The sequence below is a fragment of the Carcharhinus amblyrhynchos genome, chromosome 14, assembly GCF_965287045.1.
Source record: "Carcharhinus amblyrhynchos chromosome 14, sCarAmb.v2.hapA, whole genome shotgun sequence".
Lineage (NCBI taxonomy): Eukaryota > Metazoa > Chordata > Chondrichthyes > Carcharhiniformes > Carcharhinidae > Carcharhinus > Carcharhinus amblyrhynchos.
In genome coordinates this window covers 54,540,311-54,568,043 of record NC_137337.1, presented here as the reverse complement: position 1 = coordinate 54,568,043, position 27,733 = coordinate 54,540,311, and the positions used below count along the sequence as shown (strand labels likewise).

The 27,733-nt window shown below is 43.0% G+C and overlaps 1 protein-coding gene across 8 annotated transcripts in view; it reads left to right on the top strand.

Moving 5' to 3' along the window:
* Positions 1-27,733, top strand: part of g2e3 (G2/M-phase specific E3 ubiquitin protein ligase) — a 289,629-nt gene that overhangs the window by 180,731 nt on the left and 81,165 nt on the right. For all 8 annotated transcript variants that reach the window (XM_080202897.1, XM_080202898.1, XM_080202896.1 and 5 more), the window contains 2 exons: positions 4,349-4,473; positions 13,021-13,156. In XM_080202897.1, the coding sequence (XP_080059023.1) occupies positions 4,349-4,473; positions 13,021-13,156 (261 nt within the window). The remainder of the gene's footprint in view (positions 1-4,348; positions 4,474-13,020; positions 13,157-27,733) is intronic.

Genomic DNA, 27,733 nt, shown 5'->3' with positions numbered 1-27,733 from the left:
GGGCTGATTGCGGACAGGTCGCCAGGACCGGATGGAATGCATCCGAGGGTTCTGAAAGAAATGGCAGAGGTGATAGTGGATGCCTTGGTGGTTATTTTCCAGACGTCGCTGGATTCCGGGGAAGTGCCGGAAGATTGGAAAGCGGCTAATGTTACGCCGTTGTTTAAGAAGGGTGGCAGGCAAAAGGCAGGGAATTATAGGCCGGTTAGTTTAATGTCTGTTGTAGGTAAAATGTTAGAATCCGTCATCAAGGAGGAAATAGCGAGGCATCTTGAGAGGAATTGCTTGATAGAGCAGACGCAGCACGGTTTCGTTAAAGGGAAGTCGTGTCTGACAAATTTACTGGAGTTCTATGAGGATGTGTCTAGAGCGGTGGATAGAGGAGAGCCGGTGGATGTGGTCTTTCTGGATTTTCAGAAGGTGTTTGACAAGGTACCTCACAGGAGGTTATTGCTGAAGGTCAGCGGACATGGAGTTGGGGGTAGGGTGTTAGCGTGGATAGAGGACTGGTTGTCAAATAGGAGGCAGAGAGTGGGGGTCAATGGGTGCTATTCGGATTGGCGGATGGTGACTAGTGGAGTGCCCCAGGGGTCGGTGCTGGGGCCTCAGCTATTTACCATTTATATAGATGATCTGGAGGAGGGAACCAAGTGTATGGTGTCGAAATTTGCTGATGACACCAAAATTGGTGGAACGGCAAATTGTGCGGAGGGTGTGGAGAGTCCACAAAAGGATCTAGATAGGCTGGGCGAATGGGCCAGGAACTGGCAAATGGAATTTAATGTTGGCAAGTGCGAGGTGGTCCACTTTGGTAGAAATAATGATAGGAAGGATTATTACTTACGTGGAGAAAAACTGCAGCAGGCGACGGTGCAGAGGGATCTTGGGGTCCTCGTGCATGAGTCGCAAAAACCCAGCTTGCAGGTGCAGCAGGTGGTCAGGAAGGCGAATGGGATGCTGGCCTTCATCGCGAGGGGGATTGAATATAAAAGTAGGGAGGTCTTGCTGCGGCTGTATAGGGCATTGGTGAGGCCGCAGCTGGAGTACTGTGTGCAGTTTTGGGCGCCGTACTTACGCAAGGATATTTTGGCCTTGGAGGGAGTGCAGAGGAGGTTTACTAGGCTGATGCCGGAGTTGAGGGGGTTGAACTATGAGGAGAGGCTGAATAAACTAGGCTTGTACTTGTTAGAGTTTAGAAGAATGAGGGGAGATGTCATTGAGACGTATAAGATGATGAATGGGATGGATAGGATAGAGGTGGAGAGACTCTTCCCGCTCAGAAAGGATAGTAGGACTAGGGGGCACAGCCTCAAGATAAAGGGGGGGCGCGGTTTAGAACGGAGTTGAGGAGGAACTTCTTCACTCAAAGGGTGGTGAATCTCTGGAATTCTCTGCCCGTTGAAGTGGTGGAGGCTACCTCGCTAAATATTTTTAAGACGCGGGTTGATGGGTTTTTGATAAGAGAGGGGATTAAGGGTTATGGGGAGAGGGCGGGAAAGTGGAACTGAGCCACGACAGATCAGCCATGACCTTATTGAATGGCGGGGCAGGCTCGAAGGGCTAGATGGCCTACTCCTGCTCCTATTTCTTATGTTCAAAGTTGGCTTGATGACAGAAGATAGAGGTTGGTTGTAGAGGGTTGTTTTTCAAACTGAAGGCCTGGAGCCAATGGTGTGCCTCAGGGATCGGTGCTGGGTACACTGTTACTTGTTACTTATATTAATAATTGGTTGAGAATCAGGGGGCATGGTTGGTAAGTTTGCAGATGACACAATGGTTGGTGGCATAGTGGATAGTGAAAAAGGTTATCCAGGATTGCAGTGGAATCTTGATCAACTGGGCTGAATTGTTTGTATCCCAGGTTGCTGAGGGAAGTGGGAATGGAGATAGCAGAAGGACTTGCCATGATTTGCAATGCTTTCTAGATATCTGGGAGGTGCCAGAGGGTGAGTGGCCAGTATGGCACCCTTATTCAGGAAAGGAGGCAAGGAGAATTTGAGCATTATGCTAATTATTTTAAAATCAATGGCAAGTAAAGTTTTAGAAATGATGATCGGGAGAAAAAAAATCTAGAGGTAGCTGGAGAGGTTCGAAGTAATTGAGGATAGTCAGCACAAATTTGTAAAAAAAATGTAATTAATTCATTTTCGATGAAGCAACAGAGAAGATTGATAAAGCGAATATGGCAGATGTTGTCTGTGCAAATTTATAAGTGTTTAAGAACATAAGAAATAGGAGCAGGAGTAGGCCATCTGGCCCTTCGAGCCTGCCCCGCCATTCAATAAGATCATGGCTGATCTGTCGTGGCTCAGTTCCACATTCCTGCCCTCTCCCCATAACCCTTAATCCCCTCTTTTATCAAAAACCCATCAGTCCGCATCTTAAAAATATTTAGCGAGGCAGCCTCCACCACTTCAACGGGCAGAGAATTCCAGAGATTCACCACCCTTTGAGTGAAGAAGTTCCTCCTCAACTCCGTTCTAAAAAAACCCCCCCCCCCCCACCTTATCTTGAGGCTGTGCCCTCTAGTCCTACTGTCCTTTCTGAGCGGGAAGAGCCTCTCCACCTCTATCCTATCCATCCCATTCGTCATCTTATACGTCTCAATGAGATCTCCCCTCATTCTTCTAAACTCTAACAAGTACAAGCCTAGTTTATTCAGCCTCTCCTCATAGTTCAACCCTCTCAACTCCGGCATCAGCCTAGTAAACCTCCTCTGCACTCCCTCCAAGGCCAAAATATCCTTGCGTAAGTACGGCGCCCAAAACTGCACACAGTACTCCAGCTGCGGCCCTATACAGCCGCAGCAAGACCTCCCTACTTTTATATTCAATCCCCCTCGCTATGAAGGCCAGCATCCCATTTGCCTTCCTGACCACCTGCTGTACCTGCAAGCTGGGTTTTTGCGACTCATGCACAAGGACCCCGAGGTCCTTCTGCACTGTCGCCTGCTGCAGTTTTTCTCCACGTAAATAATAATCCTTCCTACCATTATTCTTACCAAAGTGGACCACCTCACACTTGCCAACATTAAATTCCATTTGCCAGTTCCTGGCCCATTCGCCCAGCCTATCTAGATCCTTCTGCAGACTCTCCACACCCTCCGCGCAATTTGCCGTTCCACCAATTTTGGTGTCATCAGCAAATTTCGACACCATACACTTGGTTCCCTCCTCCAGATCATCTATATAAATGGTAAATAGCTGAGGCCCCAGCACCGACCCCTGGGGCACTCCACTAGTCACCAACCGCCAATCCAAATAGCGCCCATTGACCCCCACTCTCTGCCTCCTATTTGACAACCAGTCCTCTATCCACGCTAACACCCTACCCCCAACTCCATGTCCCCTGACCTTCTGCAATAACCTCTTGTGAGGTACCTTGTCAAATGCCTTCTGAAAATCAAGAAAGACCACATCCACCGGCTCTCCTCTATCCACCGCCCTAGACACATCCTCATAGAACTCGAGTAAATTTGTCAGACACGACTTCCCCTTAACGAAACCGTGCTGTGTCTGCTCTATCATGCAATACCCCTCAAGATGCCTCGCTATTTCCTCCTTGATGACGGATTCTAACATTTTACCTACAACAGACGTCAAACTAACCGGCCTATAATTCCCCGCCTTTTGCCTGGCACCCTTCTTAAACAACGGCATAACATTAGCCGTTTTCCAATCTTCCGGCACTTCCCCGGAATCCAGCGACATCTGGAAAATAACCACCAAGGCATCCACTATCACCTCCTTTAACTAAGTTTCACAGAAAAATCTTGTTAACAGAATTGAAGCTCATGGAATAAGAGGGTCAGTGTACAACCAGATAAAACATAGTTAAGGAGGAATAAAAAAATCTGGTTATTCTTCAGACTGGGGGGTGGCATGCAGTGTTGTTGCTCAAGGGACAGTGCCAGCACCACTGATATAAATATGTATACAAAATATAAATTTATATGGTATGAGTACCTTTGGTTTTAGAATACAGTAGAATTTTCAAAATTTGATGATGTCAAAGTTGAATGAGTAGTTGGCACTAATTGTCTATAGCATAACATAGGTTAGCAGAATGGACAAGCAGGTGGTGAATAGAATTTAGTACAGAGGTGTGATTGAGGGTTAGAGAAGGGCCAATAGAGATTTAATGAAGGTGTGCAGAACAGATACATGATTCCACAACTTTCATGTTGGGCATACACATTTTGTGAAATATGATGGTGCTTAAAATTTCATTTTTTTTCTGAAATTTAGTTTAGGGCATCATTTAAGTTGCCAGCTTTCAGCCCAATAAAATGCTGTGAAAGAAAATACTTGAGCAAGAAATTAATAGTTCTGCAATTTTTCTTTTTTAGTAAATGGGACATTGTACTTTGTAAGTACTGTGGCTCCAGCGGGACTCATCTGGCCTGTTCATTGTTGGCAAGCTGCATGGAAAATTGGGAGTGCCCTGAGTGTAGAGATATTGTGTACAAATCAGGTAACTACTTTGGTAAATGTAGCATTCTTAATTTTAAATATTTATTTGAACAGTATAACAATATATGTTAGTGGCCAGGATTTTGTTCAAATTTAGTCATTCACTGTAAGTTAATTGTATCATTTACACTATTAAACATATGGACTGATGGCTTTTTACAACAATCAAGAATTATTTCATGGTCATCATCATACTTTAAACCAAATCTTTTATTGAATTCAAATTTAGGATTTGAACCCAGGTCCCCAGAGGTACCCTGGGTTTCTGGATTACTAGTCCAGTCACAATACTTCTGTGCCACAGCCTGAATTGAGGTCCGTGCGCTTCACATAGAATGCTTATTGAGTGTTATCTCAAGATCCAATTTGGGTCTATTTAATAGCCCCATATTCCTCAAAGAATTTTACTATTAAATACAATACATACCACTAAAATTATGTTGGTGTGTTATGCTCCATGACAAGCCTCCTCCCACCTTACTTCATTTCATCCCATTGCTTTCTCCCTCATACACATGTCTAACTTCACTTTAAATGCGTTCATACTATTCTGTAAACTACTCCATGTACTACTGAATACCGCATTCTCAGCACTGAGGAAAGATATAACCTAAATTCTTTATTCAGTTTATTGGTGTCTATCTCATATTTATTATCCCTAGTTTTGAACTACCATATAAGTGGAAACATTGTCTGTTACCCATAATTTCTGGCCTCCAGTTAGAAAAATCTGGTTAGAAGTCTGATCATGACTATGAAACAATTCTGGCCTTCATGTGACTCAGACACACAGCATTGTGGTGTCTCTTAAGTTCCCTCAAGGATGGACATTAAATGCTGGCCTAGCAGCAATGTCCTTGTCCCATGAAGGAAATTAAAAATAAAACCCAAAATTATACAAACCCATTTTGCATTCTTTTTCTTAACGAATACATTAATATATAATATTAATATTATAATATTATAATATTAAAATATAAGAAATAGGAGCAGGAGTAGGCCAACTAGCCCTTCGAGCCTGCCCCGCCATTCAATAAGATCATGGCTGACCTGTCGTGGCTCAGTTCCACATTCCCGCCCTCTCCCCATAACCCTTAATCCCCTCTCTCATCAAAAACCCATCAACCCTCTAGTCTTTGCATGCCATTCCATTGTTAATTGACCTAACAATGGCTTGCAGAACTTCACCAAGATACACCAAGTCTGTGTATATAATTTATGTACTTTGCTTGTGGCATGATTTGCCCATTTGAATACATGATGTAGCTTTTTGGAGGCTAATACTGTTTAAAGCCATGATAATCTGCTCAATTCAATTTGTGGAGCAGTTTTATTTTATTGCCATGCCTCTGATCATAGAACAGAGTCATAGAATCCCTACAGTGCACATGAAAGCCATTCAACCCACTGAGCCTGTACTGATAAGAATCCCACCCAGGCATTATCCCTGTGATCGCATGTTAATCCCCCTGAAGCTAAGGGGCAATTTAGCATGGCCAATTAACCAAACTCAAACACCTTTGGACTGTTGATGAAAACCAAAGCATCTGGCAGAAACACACGCAGCACTGGGAGAATGTGCAAACTCCATAAAGACTGCCACCCGAGGCCGGAATTGAACCCGGGGTCCCTGGTGCTATGAGGCAGCAGTGTTAACTACTGTGCCACCATGCCATTGGCAAACTATTATCTATTCCTGGTTGTCTTGAGATGGTGGTGACTTGTCTTCTTTAACCAGTTCATCCCTTGTGCTCCCATGTTCGATGGGAATTCCATAATTTTGATCCCAGACAATAATGGAGCACTGATAGAACATAAGAAATAGGAGCAGGAGTAGGCCATCTAGCCCCTCGAGCCTGTCCTGCCAGTCAATAAGATCATGGCTGATCTAAACTGGCTCAGTTCCACTTTCCCGCCTTCTCCCCATAACCCTTAATCCCCTTGCCTACCAAAAACCTACCTACCCGCGTCTTAAATATATTTAGCGAGGCAACCTCCACCACTTCAACGGGCAGAGAATTCCAGAGATTCACCACACTTTGAGTGAAGAAGTTCCTCCTCAACTCTGTTCTAAACTGCCCCCCCCCCCCCCCCCCCCCCCCCCCCCCCCTTATCTTGAGGCTGTGCCCTCTAGTCCTGCTGTCGTTTCTGAGTGGGAAGAACCTCTCCACCTCTACCCTATCCATCCCTTTCATCATCTTGTACGTCTCAATGAGATCTCCCCTCATCCTTCTAAACTCTAATGAGTACAAGCCTAGTTTATTTAGCCTCTCCTCATAGCTCAACCCCCTCAACTCCGGTATCAGCCTAGTGAACCTCCTCTGCTCTCCCTCCAAAACCAAAATATCCTTGTGCAAGTGCGGCGACCAAAACTGCACACAGTACTCCAGCTGCGGCCTCACCAGTGCCCTGTACAGTTGCAGCAAGACCTCCCTACTTTTATATTCAATCCCCCTCGCTATGAAGGCCAGCATCCCATTAGCCTTCCTGACCACCTGCTGCACCTGCAGGCTGGGTTTTTGTGACTCATGCACAAGGACCCCCAGGTGCCTCTGCACCGTAGCATGCTGCAGCTTTTCGCCATGTAAGTAGTAGTCCTTCCTACCATTATTCCTACCAAAGTGGACAACCTCACACTTGCCAACATTATATTCCATCTGCCAGTTCCTCGCCCATTCGCTCAGCCTATCTAGATCCCTCTGCAGACTTCCACACCCTCCGCACAATTTGCCGTTCCACCAATCTTTGTGTCATCAGCAAATTTCGACACGTTACACTCGGTTCCCTCCTCCAGATCATCTATATAAATGGTAAATAGCTGAGGCCCCAGCACCAATCCCTGGGGCACTCCACTAGTCACCAACCGCCAATCCGAATAGCACCCATTGACACCCACTCTCTGCCTCCTATTTGACAGCCAATCCCCTATCCATGCTAACACCCTACCCCCAATTCCATGCCCCCTAACCTTCTGTAACAACCTCTTGTGCGGCACCTTATATGCCTTCTGAAAATCGAGAAACACCACATCCACCGGTTCCCCTCTATCCACCGCACTAGACACATCATAGAATTCCAATAAATTCGTCAGACATGACTTCCCCTTAACGAAACCGTGCTGCATCTGCTCTATCAAACAATCCTCCTCACGATGCCTCGCTATTTTCTCCTTAATTACGGATTCAAGCATTATATGTTTACATCAACATGTTTACATCATAATGGTATGTAACTTGGAGGGGAACTTCGGTGATGTTTTCATGACATTTCTTCACATTACAACCCTGATTTTCTTGAGTAGAGGCCATAGGGCTAGTAGGTGCTGTTGAAATAAGTTTTGTAAGTTGTTGCACCAAATAGGTAATATGTTATTAAGCTGCAGTACATCTTTGGAAGGAGTAGAGTTTCTGCTGTGTTTTTTTTAAGGCATAATCCCCCAAAATCGGCACAAAGCACACACAAAATTGCAGAATATTGAGTGGAAATTATGTTCAATGCAACTTGTGTTATTTCTATCTTTTGTGCTCATTTAAGAATACTTTGCTCCAGGAGCTCACAAAACTGGGCATGTCTTAATCATGATGTGGAGATGCCGGCATTGGACTGGAGTAAGCACAGTAAGAAGTCTTATAACACCAGGTTAAAGCCTAACAGGTTTATTTGGTACAACAAGCCACAAGCTTTCGGAGCATTGTCCCTTTATCAGGTGAGTGGGAGTTGTGTTCACAAACAGGGCATATATAGATGCAAACTCAATTTACAAGATAATGATTGGAATGCGAATCTTTACAGGTAATCAAGTCTTAAATGTACAGATTGTGAGTGGAGAGAGGGTTAAGCACAGGTTAAAAAGATGTGTATTGTCTCCAGCCAGGACAGTTAGTGAGATTTTTCAAGCCCAGACAAGTAGTGGGCGTTACAGATAGTGTGACATGAATCCAAGATCCCAGTTGAGGCCATCCTCATGTGCGAAACTTGGCTATCATTTTCTCTCAGCAATTCTGCATTGTCATGTGTCATGAAGGCCACCTTGGAGAATACCTGGGGAACAGAATGAAGATCAGAGGCTGAATGCCCGTGACTGCTGAAGTGTTCCCCAACAGGAAGAGAACACTCCTGCCTGGCGATTGTCGAGCAGTGTTCATTCATCCGTTGTCGTAGCGTCTGCATGGTCTTCCCAGTGTACCATGTCTCGGGACATCCTTTCCTGAGGTGTATCAGGTAGACAATGTTGGCTGAGTTGCAAGCATATGTACCATGTACCTGATGGATGGTGTTCTCACGTGAGATGATGGCATCCTTGTCGATGATCCGGCACGTCTTGCAGATGTTGCCATGGTGTGGTTGTGTGGTATCGTGGTCACTGTTCCCTGAAGGCGAGGTAGTTTGCTGTGGATAATGGTCTGTTTGAGGTTGTGCGGTTGTTTGCAGGCAAGGAGTGGGGATGTGAGGATGGTCTTGGCAAGATGTTTGTCTTCATCGATGACATGGTGAAGGCGAACAATCACTGAAACAATTATGTGATGACATCAACAAGTTCCATCCTACCATCAGACTGGCCATGGACTTCTCTCCGGAATCAGTTGCATTCTTATACACACGCATTTCCGTCAAGACCTGTCACCTCAGCACTTCACTGTACTGCAAGCTCACGATGCTTTACTGCTCCAGCTTGCACACTAAACACGTTAAAGAAGCCAACCCTACGTACCACCCCTCCGGATATGCAGGATCTGCTCAGAAGAGGAGGATCGCAATAGACATCTGCAGATGCTGAAAGATGCCCTCATAAGAACAGGATATGGCGCTTCACTCATTGATCGAAAGTTCCGACGCGCGACAGTGAAAAGCTACACCAATCTCTTCAGAAGACAAACGCGGCAGACAGACTACCCTTCGTCGTTTAGTACTTCCCTGGAGCAGAGAAGCTACGACCTCTTCTCTGGAGCCTTCAACATGTCATTGATGAAGACAAATATCTCGCCAAGGTCACCCCCATACCCTCACTTCTTGCCTTCCAACAACCGTGGAACTTCAAACAGACCATTGTCCACAGCAAACTATCCATCCTTCAGGAGAACAGTGATCATGACACTACACAAGCCTGCCACAGCAACCTTTACAATCATCTCACGTGACAACACCATCCACCAGGTATATATGCTTGCAATCGGCTAATGTTGTCTACCTGATACACTGCAGGAAAGGATGTGCCAAGGCATGGTACACTGGGGATGCCATGCAGATGCTACGACAACAGATGAATAAACACCCTCAACAATCACCAGGCAGAGTGTTCTCTTCCTGTTTAGGAGCACTTCAACAGTCACGGGTATTCAGCCTCTGATCTTGGGGTAAGCATTCTCCAAGGTGGCCTTCATGACACACGACAACGCAGAATCACTGAGCAGAAATTGATAGCCAAATTCCGCACACGTGGGGACGGCCTTAACCAGGATCTTGGGTTCATGTCACACTATCTTTACCCCCCACAACTTGCTTGGGCTTGCACAATCTCACTAACTGTCCTCAATAACATTTCTTTAACTTGTGCTTACCCTCTCTCCACCCACATTGTCTGTAGTTTTAAGACTTGATTACCTGTAAAGATTCACATTCCCACCATTATCTTGTAAATTGAGTCTGTGTCTATATATGCCCTGATTATGAACACAACTCCGACTCACCTGATGAATGGGCACTGCTCCGAAAGCTTGTGGCTTATGCTACCAAATAAATCTGTTGGACTTTAACCTGGTGTTGTGAGACTTCTTACATGTCTTAATCACCATTGCAAATTTCTGTTAATTGCACTTATTTGGAGGCCTTCATGGAGGCTGTTGGGGGGAGCCCTTTTCTGGGTGCTGAGACACTAATAGGCATGCATACTTTAAATGTAATATTTTTACTAAAACTACTGAACCCCAATATAATGGAAAATGATTCTGTATATTTTTAAAAACATAGAACACTACAGCACAAACAGCCCACAAGTTACGCTGATCATATCCATACCTACCAGGCCATAGAAGTATCTATAACTCCCAATCCCATTAAATCCCATGTACTCATCCAGAAGTCTTTTAAAAGACCCCAGCGAGTTCGCCTCTACCACCACCGACTGCAGTCGATTCCACTCACTCACCACCCTCTGAGTGAAAAAGTTACCCCTGACATCTCCTCTGTACCTGCTCCCCAGCATCTGAAACCTGTGTCCTCTTGTAGCGACCATTTCAGCCCTGGGAAATAGCCTCCGAGAATCCACCCTATCTATACCTCTCAACATTTTATAAACCTCTATCAGGTCGCCTCTCAACCTTCGTCTCTCCAGGGAGAAGAGACCTAGCTCCCTCAACCTATCTTCATAAGGCATGCCTCCCAAACCAGGCAACATCCTTGTAAATCTCCTCTGCACCCTCTCAATAGCTTCCACGTCCTTCCTGTAATGAGGCCACCAGAACTGCGCACAGTACTCCAAGTGGGGTCTGACAAGGGTCCTATAAAGTTGCAGCATTACCTCCTGACTCCTAAACTCAATCCCTCGAGTAATGAAGGCAAGTACATCATACGCCTTCTTGACCACATCCTCCACCTGCGAGGCCGATTTAAGAGTCCTATGGACCCGGACCCCAAGGTCCTTCTGCTCCTCTTTCAAAAGTCAAATTCAGTAATTTAAAATTGAGTTAGTCAGCAGGTAGATTGACTCTTTTAAAAATGCTTCTTCTTAAATTATGCCCATTATTGGTTCAAATAAAATTTATATATCGTATATCATGTTTTTTTCCTTAAAAATAAAAATATTATTCTGAGATGCTGCCTACTTGTGGCGGTTCATGGAAGGGTTTATGTTCAGTGGCATGAAAGTGAATGTGATGGGAAACATGAAAATAAAAGTGTGACTATAAATGTCGATTACGCCCATTGAATCAAGAAGCAAGGAAACTGTTAGGCAGACTACTATTTTCTTGGGTGATGCTGAGATTCTTGAGTAGTTTTGCAGCTGCATCCTTCCAGATGAATAGGTTGTATTCCATTACACTCTTGACACTGTATATATTTTGAATGCATTCCATAGAAAATATTAGTTTGCAGATGAGAGTGGCGAATGTTTATTTGCAATACTGAGGAGGAGTGAGTCATGCAGTTCCTAAGCATAAGTGAGAATATTTCAGTGGTCAAGGCATACAAAATTGATGATGACCTGGAGCCTGGGAACATAAAAATAACAATGCCAGGCAGGTAAAGGCTATGTGCAAAATTAAAACTGAGAAAGTAGGATTCTACATAGACGTTTAAAATGGAGAGAGCCAACAGGTAACAGAACTAAAAGGGTGACATTGTGGCACAGTGGTAAGCACTGCTGTCTCACAGCTCCAGGGACCCAGGATTGATTCCTGGCTTGGATCACTGTGTGTTGTCCCAGTGTCTGCATGGGTTTCCTCTAGGTGCTCCGGTTTCCTCCAACAGTCTGAAAGACATGCTGACTAGGTTCATTGGCCATGCTAAATTCTCCCTTAGTGTACCCAAACAGGCGCCGGACTGTGGCGACCAGGTGATTTTCACAGTAACTTTATTGCAGCTTACTTGTGACACAAATAAATAAACTTAAACTTAACTTAATGTGCTGTTGTGGTCTTGTTTTCGTACATCGCAAAAACCCAGCCTGCAGGTGCAGCAGGTGGTCAGGAAGGCGAACAGGATGCTGGCCTTCATAGCGAGGGGGATTGAATATAAAAGTAGGGAGGTCTTGCTGCAGCTGTATAGGGCACTGGTGACGCCACAGCTGGAGTACTGTGTGCAGTTTTGGTCGCTGCACTTACGCAAGGATATTTTGGCCTTGGAGGGAGTGCAGAGGAGGTTTACTAGGCTGATTCCGGAGTTGAGGGGGTTGAACTATGAGGAGAGGCTGAATAAACTAGGCTTGTACTCGTTAGAGTTTAGAAGAATGAGGGGAGATCTCGTTGAGATGCATAAGATGTTGAATGGGATGGATAGGATAGAGGTGGAGAGGCTCTTCCCGCTCAGAAAGGACAGTAGAACTAGAGGGCACAGCCTCAGGATAAAGGGAGGGGGGGGTGGTTTAGAACGGAGTTGAGGAGGAACTTCTTCACTCAAAGGGTGGTGAATCTCTGGAATTCTCTGCCCGTTGAAGTAGTGGAGGCTGCCTTGCTCAATATTTTTAAGATGTGGGTTGATAGGTTTTTGATAGGCAAGGGGATTAAGGGTTATGGGGAGAAAGCGGGAATGTGGAACTGAGCCACGACAGATCAGCCGTGATCTTATTGAATGGCGGGGCAGGCTAGATGGCCTACTCCTGCTCCTATTTCTTATGTTCAAAGCTCAGTGCCAACAAGCTAATTTAAAATATGTGAAAACAGCATTGCTTTTTCTGTAATGCTACAATCATCACCACTGTCGAAAGTGTGAAGAATGTTTGGTTTAAAATCAAATAAAAATGATGAGATTGTAATTATTCAGTTATTAATGTTGTGTCCTTTCAAATTAGCCAGACTTAACTTTGTAAAATTGTTTTTCACTTTTCCCACAGAAAGGTTAAGAAAAAGAAGGCTCGGAGAAGATATGAGATCGCCAAAAAGGAAATTTGCGGATAATCAAGAGTTGCTGCATTCTCCTTCTAAATGCACTAGATTATCAAGTGAAACTCGGAAAGAAAGCAAAAAGTGGTTAGTGTGAAGTGGATTATAACTCTAGCCCCAAACATAGACTACCTTAGATTAGGTGTACTCTCTCAACATTCACCCTCACCTGACTTCAAGGCATCAACTTCATATAAACACTTGTACGAGGTCTGAGAAAGTGAATCGTATTCTCCCCAAGAAAAATGAGATTAAGAGATATTGGGCCCGATTTTACCATTGCATCGTGCCCATTTTTGGGTGTGAAAACTTGGTACAGTAAAGTGATTTTGCATTTAAGTTGAATTAATGGGCTGCCTGCCCAACTTTACCAGCATTTCCCCCTTTACCATCGCGTTCGCCCGTGCAGATTCAGCGCGAAACAGACATACTGAGCAAAAGTCTGTTTCGGGCGCATCAGCTTCTGAAGAGGTAAGTCCAGAGCTTCCGACGGCTCTCTAACTCAGATCGGTGGAGGAGGGAGGGCATCAGATCATTCTCTTGGGGAGGAAGGAGGAGGGAAGTCTGATCGTTCTCTGGTGGGGGGGTGGAGGCCTGATTGTTTCCTGGTGGGTGGGTGGGTGCGTGCAGATGGTTTTCTGGCCAGTGGGGGAGGAGGGAGGCCCGATTGTTCTCTGGTGGGTGGGGAGGAGGAAAGCCAGGTGGATCTCTGGTGGAGAGGTGGGAGTCCACTGCTTCCCTGCAGGCAATCAGTGGGGGAGAAAAGGGGGAAGTGGGTTGCGATCAGCCTGGGTAGCAGGGGGTTGGGTGGCTAAGGGGGACAGTTATGTTGTGGGGTTGGGGCAATATCTATGGGGGCCTTCGCTCCCGGGCCACTTTATCCACTTTTTGTGGCCTGGGAGCCATGTGACAGGGGCACGTTATTCAAATTTGTTTTCAAAGCTCCAATCGGACCTGCAGCATTTCAGCGTGATAAGCTCTGTCCACAGCACGATTCAGACTCTCAATATTTTTTCAGGCTAAGTGTGTACAGGGGAGCCTGAGAGCAGTTTTCCAAATTGGATCTGAATTGCGCCCAGATTCAACACTTAGAATCAAAATGGTAAAATCAGGCCCATTACCTTTTCCCAGAAGCCTGTTAAATAATTTGTTGACTAAGTTATAAACACCCAAATATTATAAGGGTTGGGGGTTTCTGTTCAAAAATTATATCTTCCTACTTTCAGAAAAAGCAAGAGAGGTGGGTTCTTATATTGCATGCAGAAGACTGCAGGAGGTGTTAAATTTTATGAACTTACAAGTTTATTATAGAACTATTTGATGCGCAATAAACTTCAAAGTGCGTAAGTACATTGCAACATATTGACTATAAAAGATAAAAAAGGTGTTTTAATACAGTACCTAATAAAATTATAAAAATACAATTCCACAGCTAATATCAATATAAGTATACCCACCAATATTCAATGCTTCACCTAAATCCCGAGTGAATCAGTTGTTGGGGCAGTTAGGCAGAAAAGCTGTCTGTTTTACGACATCCAAATTCCTCGACAATTAGAGAAACATTGAAGTGGTTCTCACAGTGCCCTTCTACAATGTATCTGATATTCTGAAATATAACTGGAATGGTTATACCGCTTAAATCAGATTAAATCATTCTTAAACAGCAATGGGTCTTACCTGTTGATTAACTCTTCCCCCTTAGATGTGTCCTTATTATTCTCTTTATTTGTAATAATAGTTTTATTATTCACACTGTGAACCAGTATTTGGTTATCATGTTCTGAAATATGCCCTTAATATCTTCCATGTTTGCTTCCAACTGTTTTTATTTTTATTGAAGTGATTTTAACTTTTATAGAAGAGTCGTTTTTTTAAAGTAATAAGACTTGAGAATGACCCCTGAATAAATAGAACAAATAGCATATCAAAAACTTTTAAAGATCTTTTGAAAATGACTTTAAAAGCTTTTTCTTATCTTTACTTAGTATGAAGAGAACTTAAAAGGCCCTGATGTTATTTTGTGATTGGTACAGATAAGGTTTGTTTAACACTTGTTGAAACCAAAGTTGTCAGCAAGTGCTGCTTACTTTTAACTTTAAGGCTTCTGCATAAAAATGATTAAACTTCAATATGTTTCTGCTTTCTCAGTTCTAAAGTACAACATCCTATAAATTTGTGAGTTCTACTTTATTCACATGTGTCCTTCAAGTGTTGCAAAAATGTATTTATGTTGAAGTTATAGAATATAGAGAAACAACAATTTGTACTATGGTGGTTTATGAATATTATCAACACTGACAGTTTCCTAATTTTTAAATTCTGATGTTTATCTAACCACTTCTGTTTATCCATCACCATCTGCATCCTCTGCCCTCCTAACTCCATTCACTTATGCACTTGCCTCTGTCTATGATCAGATTCTGATTCTGTGGTTCCTGACTCCATTTCTGGGTTTTTAATTTTTGGGAGTGCCTTTCAAATTTGCAGGCTAATTTAGGTAACAAGCCCACACCTTCCACTCCTAACAGAGCAAATTCAATTGTGGAGATTTACAATGACCCATTCCCTAAAACTTTCATTGAATTGGACCAGCTTTTTGAAGAGGCAGGGCTCACGGGCATCTCTGAAATATCATGAACTATAGTCTGCATGAGGGAACTTAGGAAAGTCGAACAGCATGGTTGGTGCAGGCTCAGAGGGCTGAAGGATCTGTTCATGTCTGTAATTTTCTTTTTATTTGTTCTTGTTCTTTGAAAGTTCAAAAGATGCTCTTTATACCCTATCTCATGTCTGGTATCCCCTATAAACAACCCTATGGTCCCTCATATACCCCCATGCCAAGATATGGATGTTGTGGGAGGCTAGAGAAGAAATTGCAGGTTCCCTAGCAGAGATATTTGAATCATCGACAATCATAAGTGAGGTGCGTGGAGATTGGAGGATGGCAAGTGTTGTGCCTTTGTTTAAGAAGAGCTGCAGGGAAAAGCCTAGGAAGTTGTTAGAAGATATTCCGAAGGACAGGATCTACAGGCATTTAGAGAGGCAAAGACTGATTAGGGACAGTGAGCATGGCTTCGTGAATGGAAAATCATGTCTCTCAAGTTTTTTTGAAGGGATAATCAAGAAGGTAGATGAGAGCAGTGCAATCGACATTGTCTGTATAGACTCTAGCAAGGCCTTTGACAAAGCACTGCATGGTAGGTTTTTGCATAAGGTTAAATCTCACGGGATGTAAAATTGGCTTGGTGACAGGAGACAGAAGGTGGTTGTAGAGGGTTGTTTTTCAAACTGGAGGCCCATGACCAGCTGTGTGCCTCAGGCATCAGTGCTGAGTCCACTGTTATTTGTCATTCATTACATTGATTTGGATGAGAATTTAAGAGGTATGGTTAATAAGTTTGCATATGACGCCAAAATTGTTGGCATAGTGGACAGTGAAGAAGGTTATCTAGGATTGCAACAGGAAGTTGATCAATTGGGCCAGCAGGCTGTTGGATGGTAGACTGAGTTTAATTTAGATAAATGTGAGATGATGCATTTTGGTAGATTGAACCAGGGCAGGACTGACTTGGTTAATGGTAGGGTATTGGGGAGAGTTATAGAACAAAGAGATTTAGGGGTACAGGTTCATAGCTCCTTAAAAGTGGAGTCACAGGTGAACAGAGTAGTGAAGAAGGCATTCGGCATGTTTGGTTTCATTAGTCAGAACATTGACTGCAGGAATTGGAACGTCTTGTTGAAGTTATTCAAGACCACACTTGGAATCTGTATACAGTTCTGGTCACCCTATTATAGAAAGGATATTATTAAGCTAGAAAGAGTGCAGAAAAGAATTACTAGGATGTTACTGGGACTTGATGGTTTAAGTTATAAGCTGGAACTCTTTTTAACCTGGAGCATAGGAGACTTGGGGAGATCTTGTAGAGGCCTATAAAATAATGAGGGGCAGAGATCAGTTAGATAGTCAACATATTTTCCCAAAGGTAGAGGAGTTTAAAACTAGAGGACATAGGTTAAGGGTGAGAGGGGAGAAATACAAAAGCGTCCATTCACTGATGAAGCATACAGAACAAGATTTGGTTAATACCCCAGAAATCCATTGGGGGCGTTATTTCTCACAGAAACATTGCTTGACTCACAGCTCTTGTTTTTTGAACTATGCTGTCAATTTCTCGATAAGATAATTCAGTTTCAGCTACTGATACTCTTATTGGGTTATAGTGAAAGGAAGTTTTTTGTGAAGTGGGAAATTATCAATCATGTTTTTAAAAGCTTTAAAATCTTGCAGTCACTATAGAGTTAATTGTTTTCCATCAGTATATTGGATGAGTGGGCTTTAAAAGTGCCTTTGCATGGCACAGAGGCATGAAAGGCCATAGAGAATAGGTGGGAGGGGGAGGTACACTGTGGCCATAGAAAATAGGTGGAGGGCATACCTTGGCATGGGAGGAATGGGATCATTGGGCTGGGTGGGGGGGCAGATAATGACATGGATGTGGCACCAGATTGTGTTGGGGGGGGAATGGGTGTGGTATGACAGCAGGAGGGCTTTTTCGTTTTTATTGTAACTGAGATGAAGCCCCTCAGTACTGAAGTGAGTCTTTTAAGCATTCTGTCTCTGCAACCAGCAGCTCCTCTAGCTGCCTTTGAACGTTTTCAAGAGTTGGCTGAACCACTGCTGACCTTTCTGCAGCCCAAAAATATCACTGACCATTGCTCTTTGCTTCCTATTATTCACCCAATTTTGTATCCACATTGCTACTCCCACTTGTATTCTGTGAGCTATAACTTTTGTGTCTGTTGCGTGGCACTGTATCAAATGCCTTTTGAAAGTCCATGTACACCACATCAGAAATTACTTTCATCAATCTTTTCTGTCACCTCCTCAAAAAAAACAGCAGTAAGTTATACATCCATGCCACCACTTCCTTATTAACTCACATTTTTCCATACGATTACTAATTATTTGCCAAATAATTGTTTCTGGAAGCTTGCGCACCACTGATGCTAAACTGATTAGTCTGTAATTTCTGGGGCAATCCTTAAAATCTTTTTTAAGACAAAGGTGTAACATTTGCAATTTTCTAGTCATCCAGCACTGCCCTAGTCTAAGAAAACTGGAAGATTATGCCCAGAGCCCCTGCAATTTCCATTCTTACTTGCTAGAACATAGAACATTACAGCGCAGTACAGGCCCTTCGGCCCTCGATGTTGCGCTGACCAGTGGAACCAATCTAATGATCCTCTGGCCTAAACTATTCCAATATTATCCATATGTCTATCCAATGACCATTTGAATGCCCTTAAAGTTGGTGAGTGCACTATTGCTGCAGGCAGGGCATTCCACGCCCTTACTACTCTCTGAGTAAAGAACCTACCTCTGACAACTGTCCTGTATTTATCACCCCTCAATTTAAAGCTATGTCCCCTTGTGTTAGCCATCACCATCCAAGGAAAAAGGCTCTCACTGTCCAACTTATCTAATCCTCTGATCATCTTGTATGCCTCAATTAAGTCACCTCTTAACCTTCTTCTCTCTAATGAAAACAACCTCAAGTCCCTCAGCCTTTCCTCATAAGACCTTCCCACCATACTAGGCAACATCCTGGTAAATCTCTTCTGCACCCTTTCCAATGCTTCCACATCTTTCCTATAATGCGGCGACCAGAACTGTATGCAATACTCCAAGTGCGGCCGCACCAGAGTTTTGTACAGCTGCAACATGATCTCGTGGCTCTGAAACTCAATCCCTCTACCAACAAAAGCTAACACACCGTACGCCTTCTTAATAACCCTATCAACCTTGGTGCCAACTTTCAGGGATCTATGCACATGGACACTGAGATTTCTCTGCTCATCCACACTACCAAGAGTCTTTCCATTAGCCCAGTACTCTGTAATTCTCTGCAGCTTATCTATGTCCCTCTGCAAACTGCAACATCCATCCGCACTGTTCACAACTCCTCTGACTTTAGTGTCATCTGCAAATTTACTAACCCATCCTTCTACACCCTCATCTAGGTCATTTATAAAAATGACAAACAGCAATGGCCCCAAAACAGATCCCTGCGATACACCACTAGTAACTGAACTCCAGGTTGAACATTTCTCATCAATCCCCACCCTCTCTTCCAGCTAGCCAGTTCCTGATCCAAACCGCTAAATCACTCTCAATCCCATCTGTATTTTCTGCAGTAGCTTACCATGGGGAACCTTATCAAACGCTTTACTGAAATCCATGTACACCACATCAACTGCTTTACCCTCATCCACCTCTTTGGTCACCTTCTCAAAGAACTCTAAGGTTTGTGAGGCATGACCTACCCTTCACAAAATCATATTGACTATCCCTAATCAAATTATTTCTCTCTAGATGATTATAAATCCTATCTCTCATAATCCTTTCCAAAACTTTGCCCACAACAGAAGTAAGGCTCACTGGTCTATAATTTCCAGGATGGTCTCTACTCCCCTTCTTGAACAAGGGGACAACATTTGTCATCTTTCAGTATCCTTGGATGTGCCCATCTGGCCCCAGAGCCTGGTCAACTTTAAATACTGACAATCTGTTCAAAACGTGCTCATCAGACTTGAACCATTCTAGAGCCTTGTTTATCATCATAGCCAGAGTAGCACCTACCTTCTTGGTGAAGATGGATGAAAAGTATGGATGAAATTTATCCTTCGGATAGTTCAAATCCTCAGTCATGTGTTCCATTTTCCACAATTGATTTTCAATTGTTCTCACCAGTTAACTTTTTTCATTCGCAAATCCTTCACTCATACGTGAAAGTTGATTTTCTGTGTTATTCAGATATTACTTCAGTTGCATTTTGTCTGGAATAAGTGTCTCATTTCTGTCCACAGTAGTTTTCAAAAGTTTGTGATTGCCTGTTGCAAAACAGTTACCATTGCATTACTGCCTCCACAAGTCAAGTCATTACCCAAAATGAAACCTCTCCCTCCAATAGATAATTTAGGACTAATTCTATTTAACAAGTTCTGTTTACAAAATTACTTCCTTTTTGTGTAAATTAACTTTACACAAAAAAGGTTAATCATTTTCATTAATATCCCTAATTGATACATTTTCCTTTGTAAAACTATCCAGAACACAAACATTCAGAACCTCCAAAAGCCTGACTTCCTTCACCAGTGCTCAAATAATTTTCCTGCGTCCCTTTCTCAGATTCTGAGGGAGCTGTACTACAGCTACAGTTTTAACAGCCATTTTGTTTTTCTTGTACAATCTTTCCTACTACTGCAATTAGTCTCCTGCATATGTCCCACTTTGTTACAATGGAAGCACTTTGGCCTCCAAATATCGTTTCCACCCTCAGCACCTACTGTTCTGATTGATGTGAAATTTTCTGACCATTCCCTACTATTCCTTCTTTTCCTTAACTGTTTGCTTTCCTTTCTCCTCCCCACCTTATATCATTTTCAGGTTTAAAATAATGACTGAAGAAAGGTTTGTTCCGTGGACCAGTTTGTAATCGTCAGACAGTGCTGCTGCTTGTCTAAAATTGAAACTTTTTGTTCCTCATTGCTCTAATAACAAAAGAAAGTGAATCTTTAATTTTTTTCTGAAACTTTTGAAGGGCTTCATATGTTCCTCTCTCTTCAGTGCCTGTATCCAATGGTCAATTATTTTCCTTGCTCTCCCAAATTCAATATCGGGTTGTCCAGTGTGTTCTCTTGCAGTTCTAAATTTGTCTGCACGCCTCAGGAACCAATTCCTACGCACAAAAGATAGCTTTCTTTACAACATCATAATCTGCAGATACCTCTTCCGAACAAGATGCATACACCTCACTAACTCAACCTACTACTCAGTTTTGTACATTAATGTCCAACTTACTTTTGGCTATTTCAAAGAACAGAGAAAATTACAGTACAGGAACAGGCCATTTGGCCCTCCAAGCCTGCACCGACCATGCTGGCCAACTGAACTAAAATCCCCTATCCTTCCCGGGACCATATTCCTCTATTCCCATCCTATTCATGTATTTATCAAGATGCTCCTTAAAAGTCACTTTTGTATTTGCTTCCATTACCTCCCCCTGCAGCAAGTTCCAGGCACCCACCACCCTCTGTGTAAAAGAAAGTGCCTTGTACATCTCCTTTAAACCTTGTTCCTCACACCTTAAACCTATGCCCCCTAATAACTGACTCTTCCACTCTGGGAAAAAGCTTCTGACTATCCAGTCTGTCCATGCCCCTCATAATACTGCAGACCCCAGAACCTCTGTTGTTCCAGTGAGAGCAAACCAAGTTTCTCCAACCTCTCCTCAAAGCTAATGTCCTCCATTCGAGGCAACATCCTGGTAAATCTTTGCTGTATGCTGTCCAAAGCCTTCAAATCCTTTTGGTCGTATGGCGACCAGAATTGAACAAGTGCGACCTAACTAAGGTTCTGTAAAGCTGTAACATGTTTTCCAAAAAAAAAATGAATGCTTCCATATCCTTTTCCTCAAACTTGGGAGAGTTTGTATAATTTAAACATTTCCCCACCAGGCCCTTGACTAGAAATACTTCCTTAAACTGCTCTCGTGTCTCTGCTATAACACATCACTTGTTTAAACTGAAATTTTCTTTTTCTCTCTCTTTCCCTTTTTACCATTGCTAACTTCATTTTCACATCAAGTTCTCTCATTTCAATATGCTTTTGAAATGCTCTCTATTTTTGCCCTTGATTTCAAGTTTTTATTTCTGTTTCTCTTTGTAATTGAATTTTCATTAACTCAATTGCCTCACTTTTCAGAGAACTTAATCTCTTAACCATTCAACTTTCAGTAATCTCAGTTTTCCTCATCCCTGCAGATAATTCCAACTCCAATTTATCTGCTAATTCATTTGGATCATAGATCATAGAACCCTACAGTGCAGAAAGAGGCCCTTCAGTCCATCGAGTCTGCACCGACCACAATCCCACACAGGCCCTACCCCCATATCCCACCCGCTAATCCCTCTAACCTAAGCATCCTAATACACTAAGGGGCAATTTTTTTTTTTAGCATGGCCAATCAACCTAACTCGCACATCTCTGGACTGTGGGAGGAAACCGGAGCACCCGGAGGAAACCCATGCAAATACGAGGAGAATGTGCAAACTCCACACAGACAGTGACCTGAGCCTGGAATCGAACCCAGGTACCTGGAGCTGTGAAGCAGCAGTGCTAACCACTGTGGTACCGCGCCGTGCCAATTAACTGACTCTTGGTTATTTTCTGTAAACCAATGACATTTTCCATCTTTAGGGAAGTCTTAACAATTTCCAACACCATTTTTGATTCTAACATGTACCTCATAGTAACTCCAGTTTCTATGTCCAGTACCTCAGTACATACCTTTTTCAAAGGGTTCGTGGATTCCATCTTTTAACAATAAACCCCAAATCAAGTTTTATTATTCAGCATCTGGTAACTTGCTTTCCGTACTTTAAATTATCCCAACAAATTATTGTGAATCAACATCCAATAATTCTTTCTCCACATTTTTGCCATCCCACAAGAGCTCTCACTTTTGTTACAATCCTAATTGATGTTACTACTGGACTGGAAGATCCCGGAATAGAACTCTGCCCAAGAAGACTTTTAAACTTCTTTTTAGAAAACATGGAAGAACAGAATCTCACGCTAATAATTAGCTTTTAACAACAAAAAAAGTTATTGCACATGTGAAGTTTTGATTATAATAAAATGATCCACTCCCACTTATTGTCACAAAGATTCATAGATCTTAAGGGTTACACATTCCAGCTCATGCTATAATGTTTTTGGTAAACACACAGTCGCTTTAAACCCACAGGCTGACTGTAGTCAGACACACTCCACTCTGAAACAAAATGACACACACCATCCAAGTGAACTTATGTGTTTTCTCTGAAAATCCTCTGGATCATTGTCACATGAGAGTTTGCAAACTCCACTCTCAAAAAGACATGCTTTAAATTTTTTGTTCAAACAATGCTTTTCCTCAGCTGTTTTCACCAAGGATCTACCTCCAGGTGAACTCTCCTTTCAATATTTCTTTGCCTTGAATGCTTTTAAGCAGAAATCCAGCCACTAATTGCTTCAACTATCATTTTGCAAGCTATAGTAAAACATCACAAACCTTAGGAAAACTTTACATATCTTTGGCCTCTCACTAACCAACTTTTTCTCAGCTCTGTATGTGACTTCAACGCAATTTCCTCTATTCCTTTAACCCTAGGGTCCCTGGAAACTTTTCCTCTTCCTCTAATTTTCTTAACGATCTGTTCTTTAGATTTCTGGCACTGGCTACCTTCTTTTCCCTTTCTCCATCACATGACTTTTAACCTATCCAAATTGCAAGGATGGTCTCTTTCTCCCTTTGAAGCTTCTTCTATTCTGGCTTCCAGTTAAAACTCAACCCAAAGGTCTTTTTGCTTCAAGCAGCCCTTGGTTGTTAAATAACACTCATTCTTTTTCCAATGTCTTATTTCTTTTGCATGTCATAAAGCCTCTCAATACAATCCAGCCTCAGTTTAAAGTAAAACCAAAAATCCTCACATATGCAAATAGCTTTGTTCAACATGAATCTAACTAGTTTAACTCTTCATTCTACAGAAACACCAAATTAAACTCAGATCTATACCTTATTTCTAATATCCAAAAAGCAAGCATGGACTACTTAAAATTATCTCTGCTTCTTGAAATTATCATTATCCTAAACGTTATGATACAATGCTTGCTGTCCCCTAAATATTCCCTCCACCGACACTTGATCTATTTGGCTCACCTCATATCCAAATACTTGCATCTTTTCTTGTATTACACTTATGCTGCTGTAGAAAATTTTCCTGAACAAAATCCTTGAACTTGTGTCTTTCTCCGCCTGTTACACTATTACTGTCCCAATCGACATTTGAACAATTAAAGTTTCCCCATTATAACTACACTATAATGTTTGTATCACTCTGGAATTCCCTGCAGATTTGTTCTTCTACATCTCACTAATTGACAGTCTATAGACTGTCTATATACACTGAGCTAATAGTCTATAGTCTACTAATTACACCCAAAGAACAAGGAAGATTACAGCACAGGAACAGGCCCTTCGGCCCTCCAAGCCTGTATCGACCATGCTGTCCAACTTAACTAAAATCCCCTACCCTTCCGGGGACCATATCCCTCTATTCCCATCCTATTGATGTATTTCTCAAGATGCCTCTTAAAAGCCACTACCATATCCACTTCCACTAGCTCCTCCGGCAACGGGTTCCAGGCACCCACCATTTGCTGTGTAAAAAATCTGCACTGTACACCATCTTTAAACCTTGCACCTTAAATCTGTGTCTCCTAGTAATTGACTCTTCCACCCTGGGAAAAAGCTTCTGACTATCCACTCAGTCCATGCCTCTCATAATCTGGTAGACTTCCATCAGGTTGCCCCTCAATCTTGGTCATTTCAGTGAGAACAAATTTCTCCAACCTCTCCTCATAGCTAATGCCCTCCATACCAGGCAACTACCTGGTAAATCTTTTCTGTACCCTCTCCAAAGTCTCCACATCCTTCTGGTGGTGTGGTGACCAGAATTGAACACTATATTCCAAGTGCAGCCTAACCCTTTTCATTGCTTGGCTCTAGCCAAATTGATTCTGTCCTTGAAACTCTGGGTTACAGCACCAAAATGCTGTCCTTAACCAAAGCCTCCACCTTTTCTTCTTTCCTATATTTTCTAAATACCTTGTACCCAGAAATACTGAACACCCAGTCCTGCTCTTCCTTGAGACAGGTCACTATTATCGCCACATCATTAAATTTCCACAATGCAATCGGCACCTGTAACTCCCCAATCTTATTTACTGTGTTTCATGCATTCATACAGAGGGTGGTGGTGGATGGTAAATATTCATCATGGAGTACAGTTACGAGTGGTGTGCCTCAGGGATCTGTTTTGGGGCCACTGTTGTTTGTAATTTTTATTAATGATCTGGATGAGGGTATAGTTGGGTGGATTAGTAAATTTGCTGATGACACCAAAATTGGAGGTGTGGTAGATTGTGAGGAAGGGTGTCATAGTCTGCAGGGAGACTTAGATAGGTTGCAGAGCTGGGCCGAGAGGTGGCGGATGGAATTTAATGCGGAGAAGTGTGAGGTAATTCACTTTGGTAGGAGCAACAGATGTGTCGAGTATAGGGCTAACGGGAGGACTTTGAATAGTGTGGATGAACAGAGGGATCTAGGTGTGTGTGTACATAGATCCCTGAAAGTTGGGAATCAAGTAGATAAGGTTGTTAAGAAGGCGTACGGTGTATTGGCGTTTATTGGTAGGGGGATTGAATTTAGGAGTCGCAGTGTAATGTTGCAACTGTACACTACTCTAGTGCGGCCGCACTTGGAGTACTGTGTGCAGTTCTGGTCCCCGCATTACAAGAAGGATGTGGAGGCGTTGGAGAGGGTGCAGAGGAGGTTTACTAGGATGGTGCCTGGTATGGTGGGGAGGTCCTATGAGGAGAGACTGAGGGATTTAGGGTTGTTTTCGTTGGAAAGAAGGCGGCTAAGAGGGGATCTTATTGAAACATATAAGATGATTAGAGGTTTAGATAGGGTGGATAGTGATAGCCTTTTTCCTCGGATGGAGAAAGCTAGCACGAGGGGGCATGGCTTTAAATTAAGGGGGGGTAGCTACAGGACGGATGTCAGGGGTAGGTTCTTTACCCAGCGGGTGGTGAGGGATTGGAATGCCCTGCCTGCTGCAGTTGTAAATGCGTCTAGTTTGGGGGCGTTTAAGAGATCTCTGGATAGGTTTATGGATGAAAAGGGATTGGTATAGGCTAGTGGGTCATTGTTTTTGTAACTGGTCGGCGCAACATCGTGGGCCGAAGGGCCTGTTCTGCGCTGTAATGTTCTATGTTCTATGTTCTATGTTCTATAAACATGCATGGTAATCCTGATTTAGACATCCTTACTTTCCCCCTTACTCCAATTTCACCTATTAATTTACTGTTATACTGATGCTTTCTATCCTGTCATTATTGTGTACGTGCAGGTATTCCCCTCTAACATTTCCTCTTGTGGGTCCATACCTTGCTGAGTTAACCTTTTCAACAGATCTAGCAACTCAGTCCCAAATCTGTTCAGGTGGTAATCCACTTAATTTATACCTTTAGGCAGTACGGGGTAATTTAACATGGTCAATCTACCTAACCTGCATATTTTGGATTGTGGTAGTAAACCAGAGCACCTGGAGGAAACCCATGCAGACACAGTAAGAATGTGCAAACAAGATCAGAATCGAACCCAAGTCCCTGGTGCTGTGAGGCAGCAGTGTTAATCACTGTGCCCATCTCCTTTGAATATCTGGCTCCCTCGTCAGTTTGCAAAATGTAGAACGTAAACTAGTAAACAAGGAAAACCAGTGAGCAGGATGCCAGAGGACTACCTCCTGGTTCTGCCTGGTGGTCACCCATTCCTTCACCTCCAGGCCCTTAAGTTGTGCTGTCCATATAGCTCTCAGCCTTGTGGATGTGCCATAGTGACTCTGGTCATAGCTCAAGCTCTGAAACCCTGAAAGCTAGCACGAGGGGGCATGGCTTTAAATTAAGGGGGGGTAGCTACAGGACGGATGTCAGGGGTAGGTTCTTTACCCAGCGGGTGGTGAGGGATTGGAATGCCCTGCCTGCTGCAGTTGTAAATGCGTCTAGTTTGGGGGCGTTTAAGAGATCTCTGGATAGGTTTATGGACGAAATGGGATTGGTATAGGCTAGTGGGTCATTGTTTTTGTAACTGGTCGGCGCAACATCGTGGGCCGAAGGGCCTGTTCTGCGCTGTAATGTTCTATGTTCTATGTTCTATGAAACCCAGAGCTCAAATTTCTACAGCTGGTATCACTTCCTACATGTATAAGCATATAGGACATCATTGGCATCTATGACTTTGTACATATTGCAGGAAACGTATGCCACTTGACTGAGCTGCCAATTATGCCTTTCTGATAGTGTGGCAACTGGAACTGCATACAATATTCCACCTGTGGCCTAACCAACGTTTTATAAAATTGTACCAAGATCTCGTTGCTTCTTTATGCCCTGGCTAATGAAGGCAAGCATTCCATATGCTACCTTCCCCACCCATCTGCCTAAGCTACCACCATCAGGAATCTGTGGACATGTACACCATGGTCCCTGTCAAATCTATTCATTCCTTCAGGCACAACTGGTTCGAAGTGGAAATTTCTTTATTAAACGTCCTTTATAATTAGCATTTTACAGAAAGTGAAAGAGATTAATTTTACTGGTAAGAAAAAAGAAAGAGAAGACATTTTACCTCAAAGATTGCATGGCATTCAAACAGCAGCTGAACTGAACTGTAAACATATAGATGTTACCACAATATAATTTTAAAAGTTTCAAAGGTTTATTTATTAATGTCACAAGTAGACTTACATTAACACTGCAATGAAGTTACTGTGAAAATCCCCTATCCTCCACATCCTGGCATTTGTTCGGGTACACTAAGGGAGAATTTAGCATGGCCAGTGCACCTAACCAGCACATCTTTTGGACTGTGGAAGGAAACCAAAGTCCCCGGAGGAATCCCACACAAACACAGGGAGAACGTCCACACAGACAGTGACTCAAGCAGGGAATCGAACCCAGGTCCCTGGCGTTGAGGCAGCAGTGCTAACCACTGT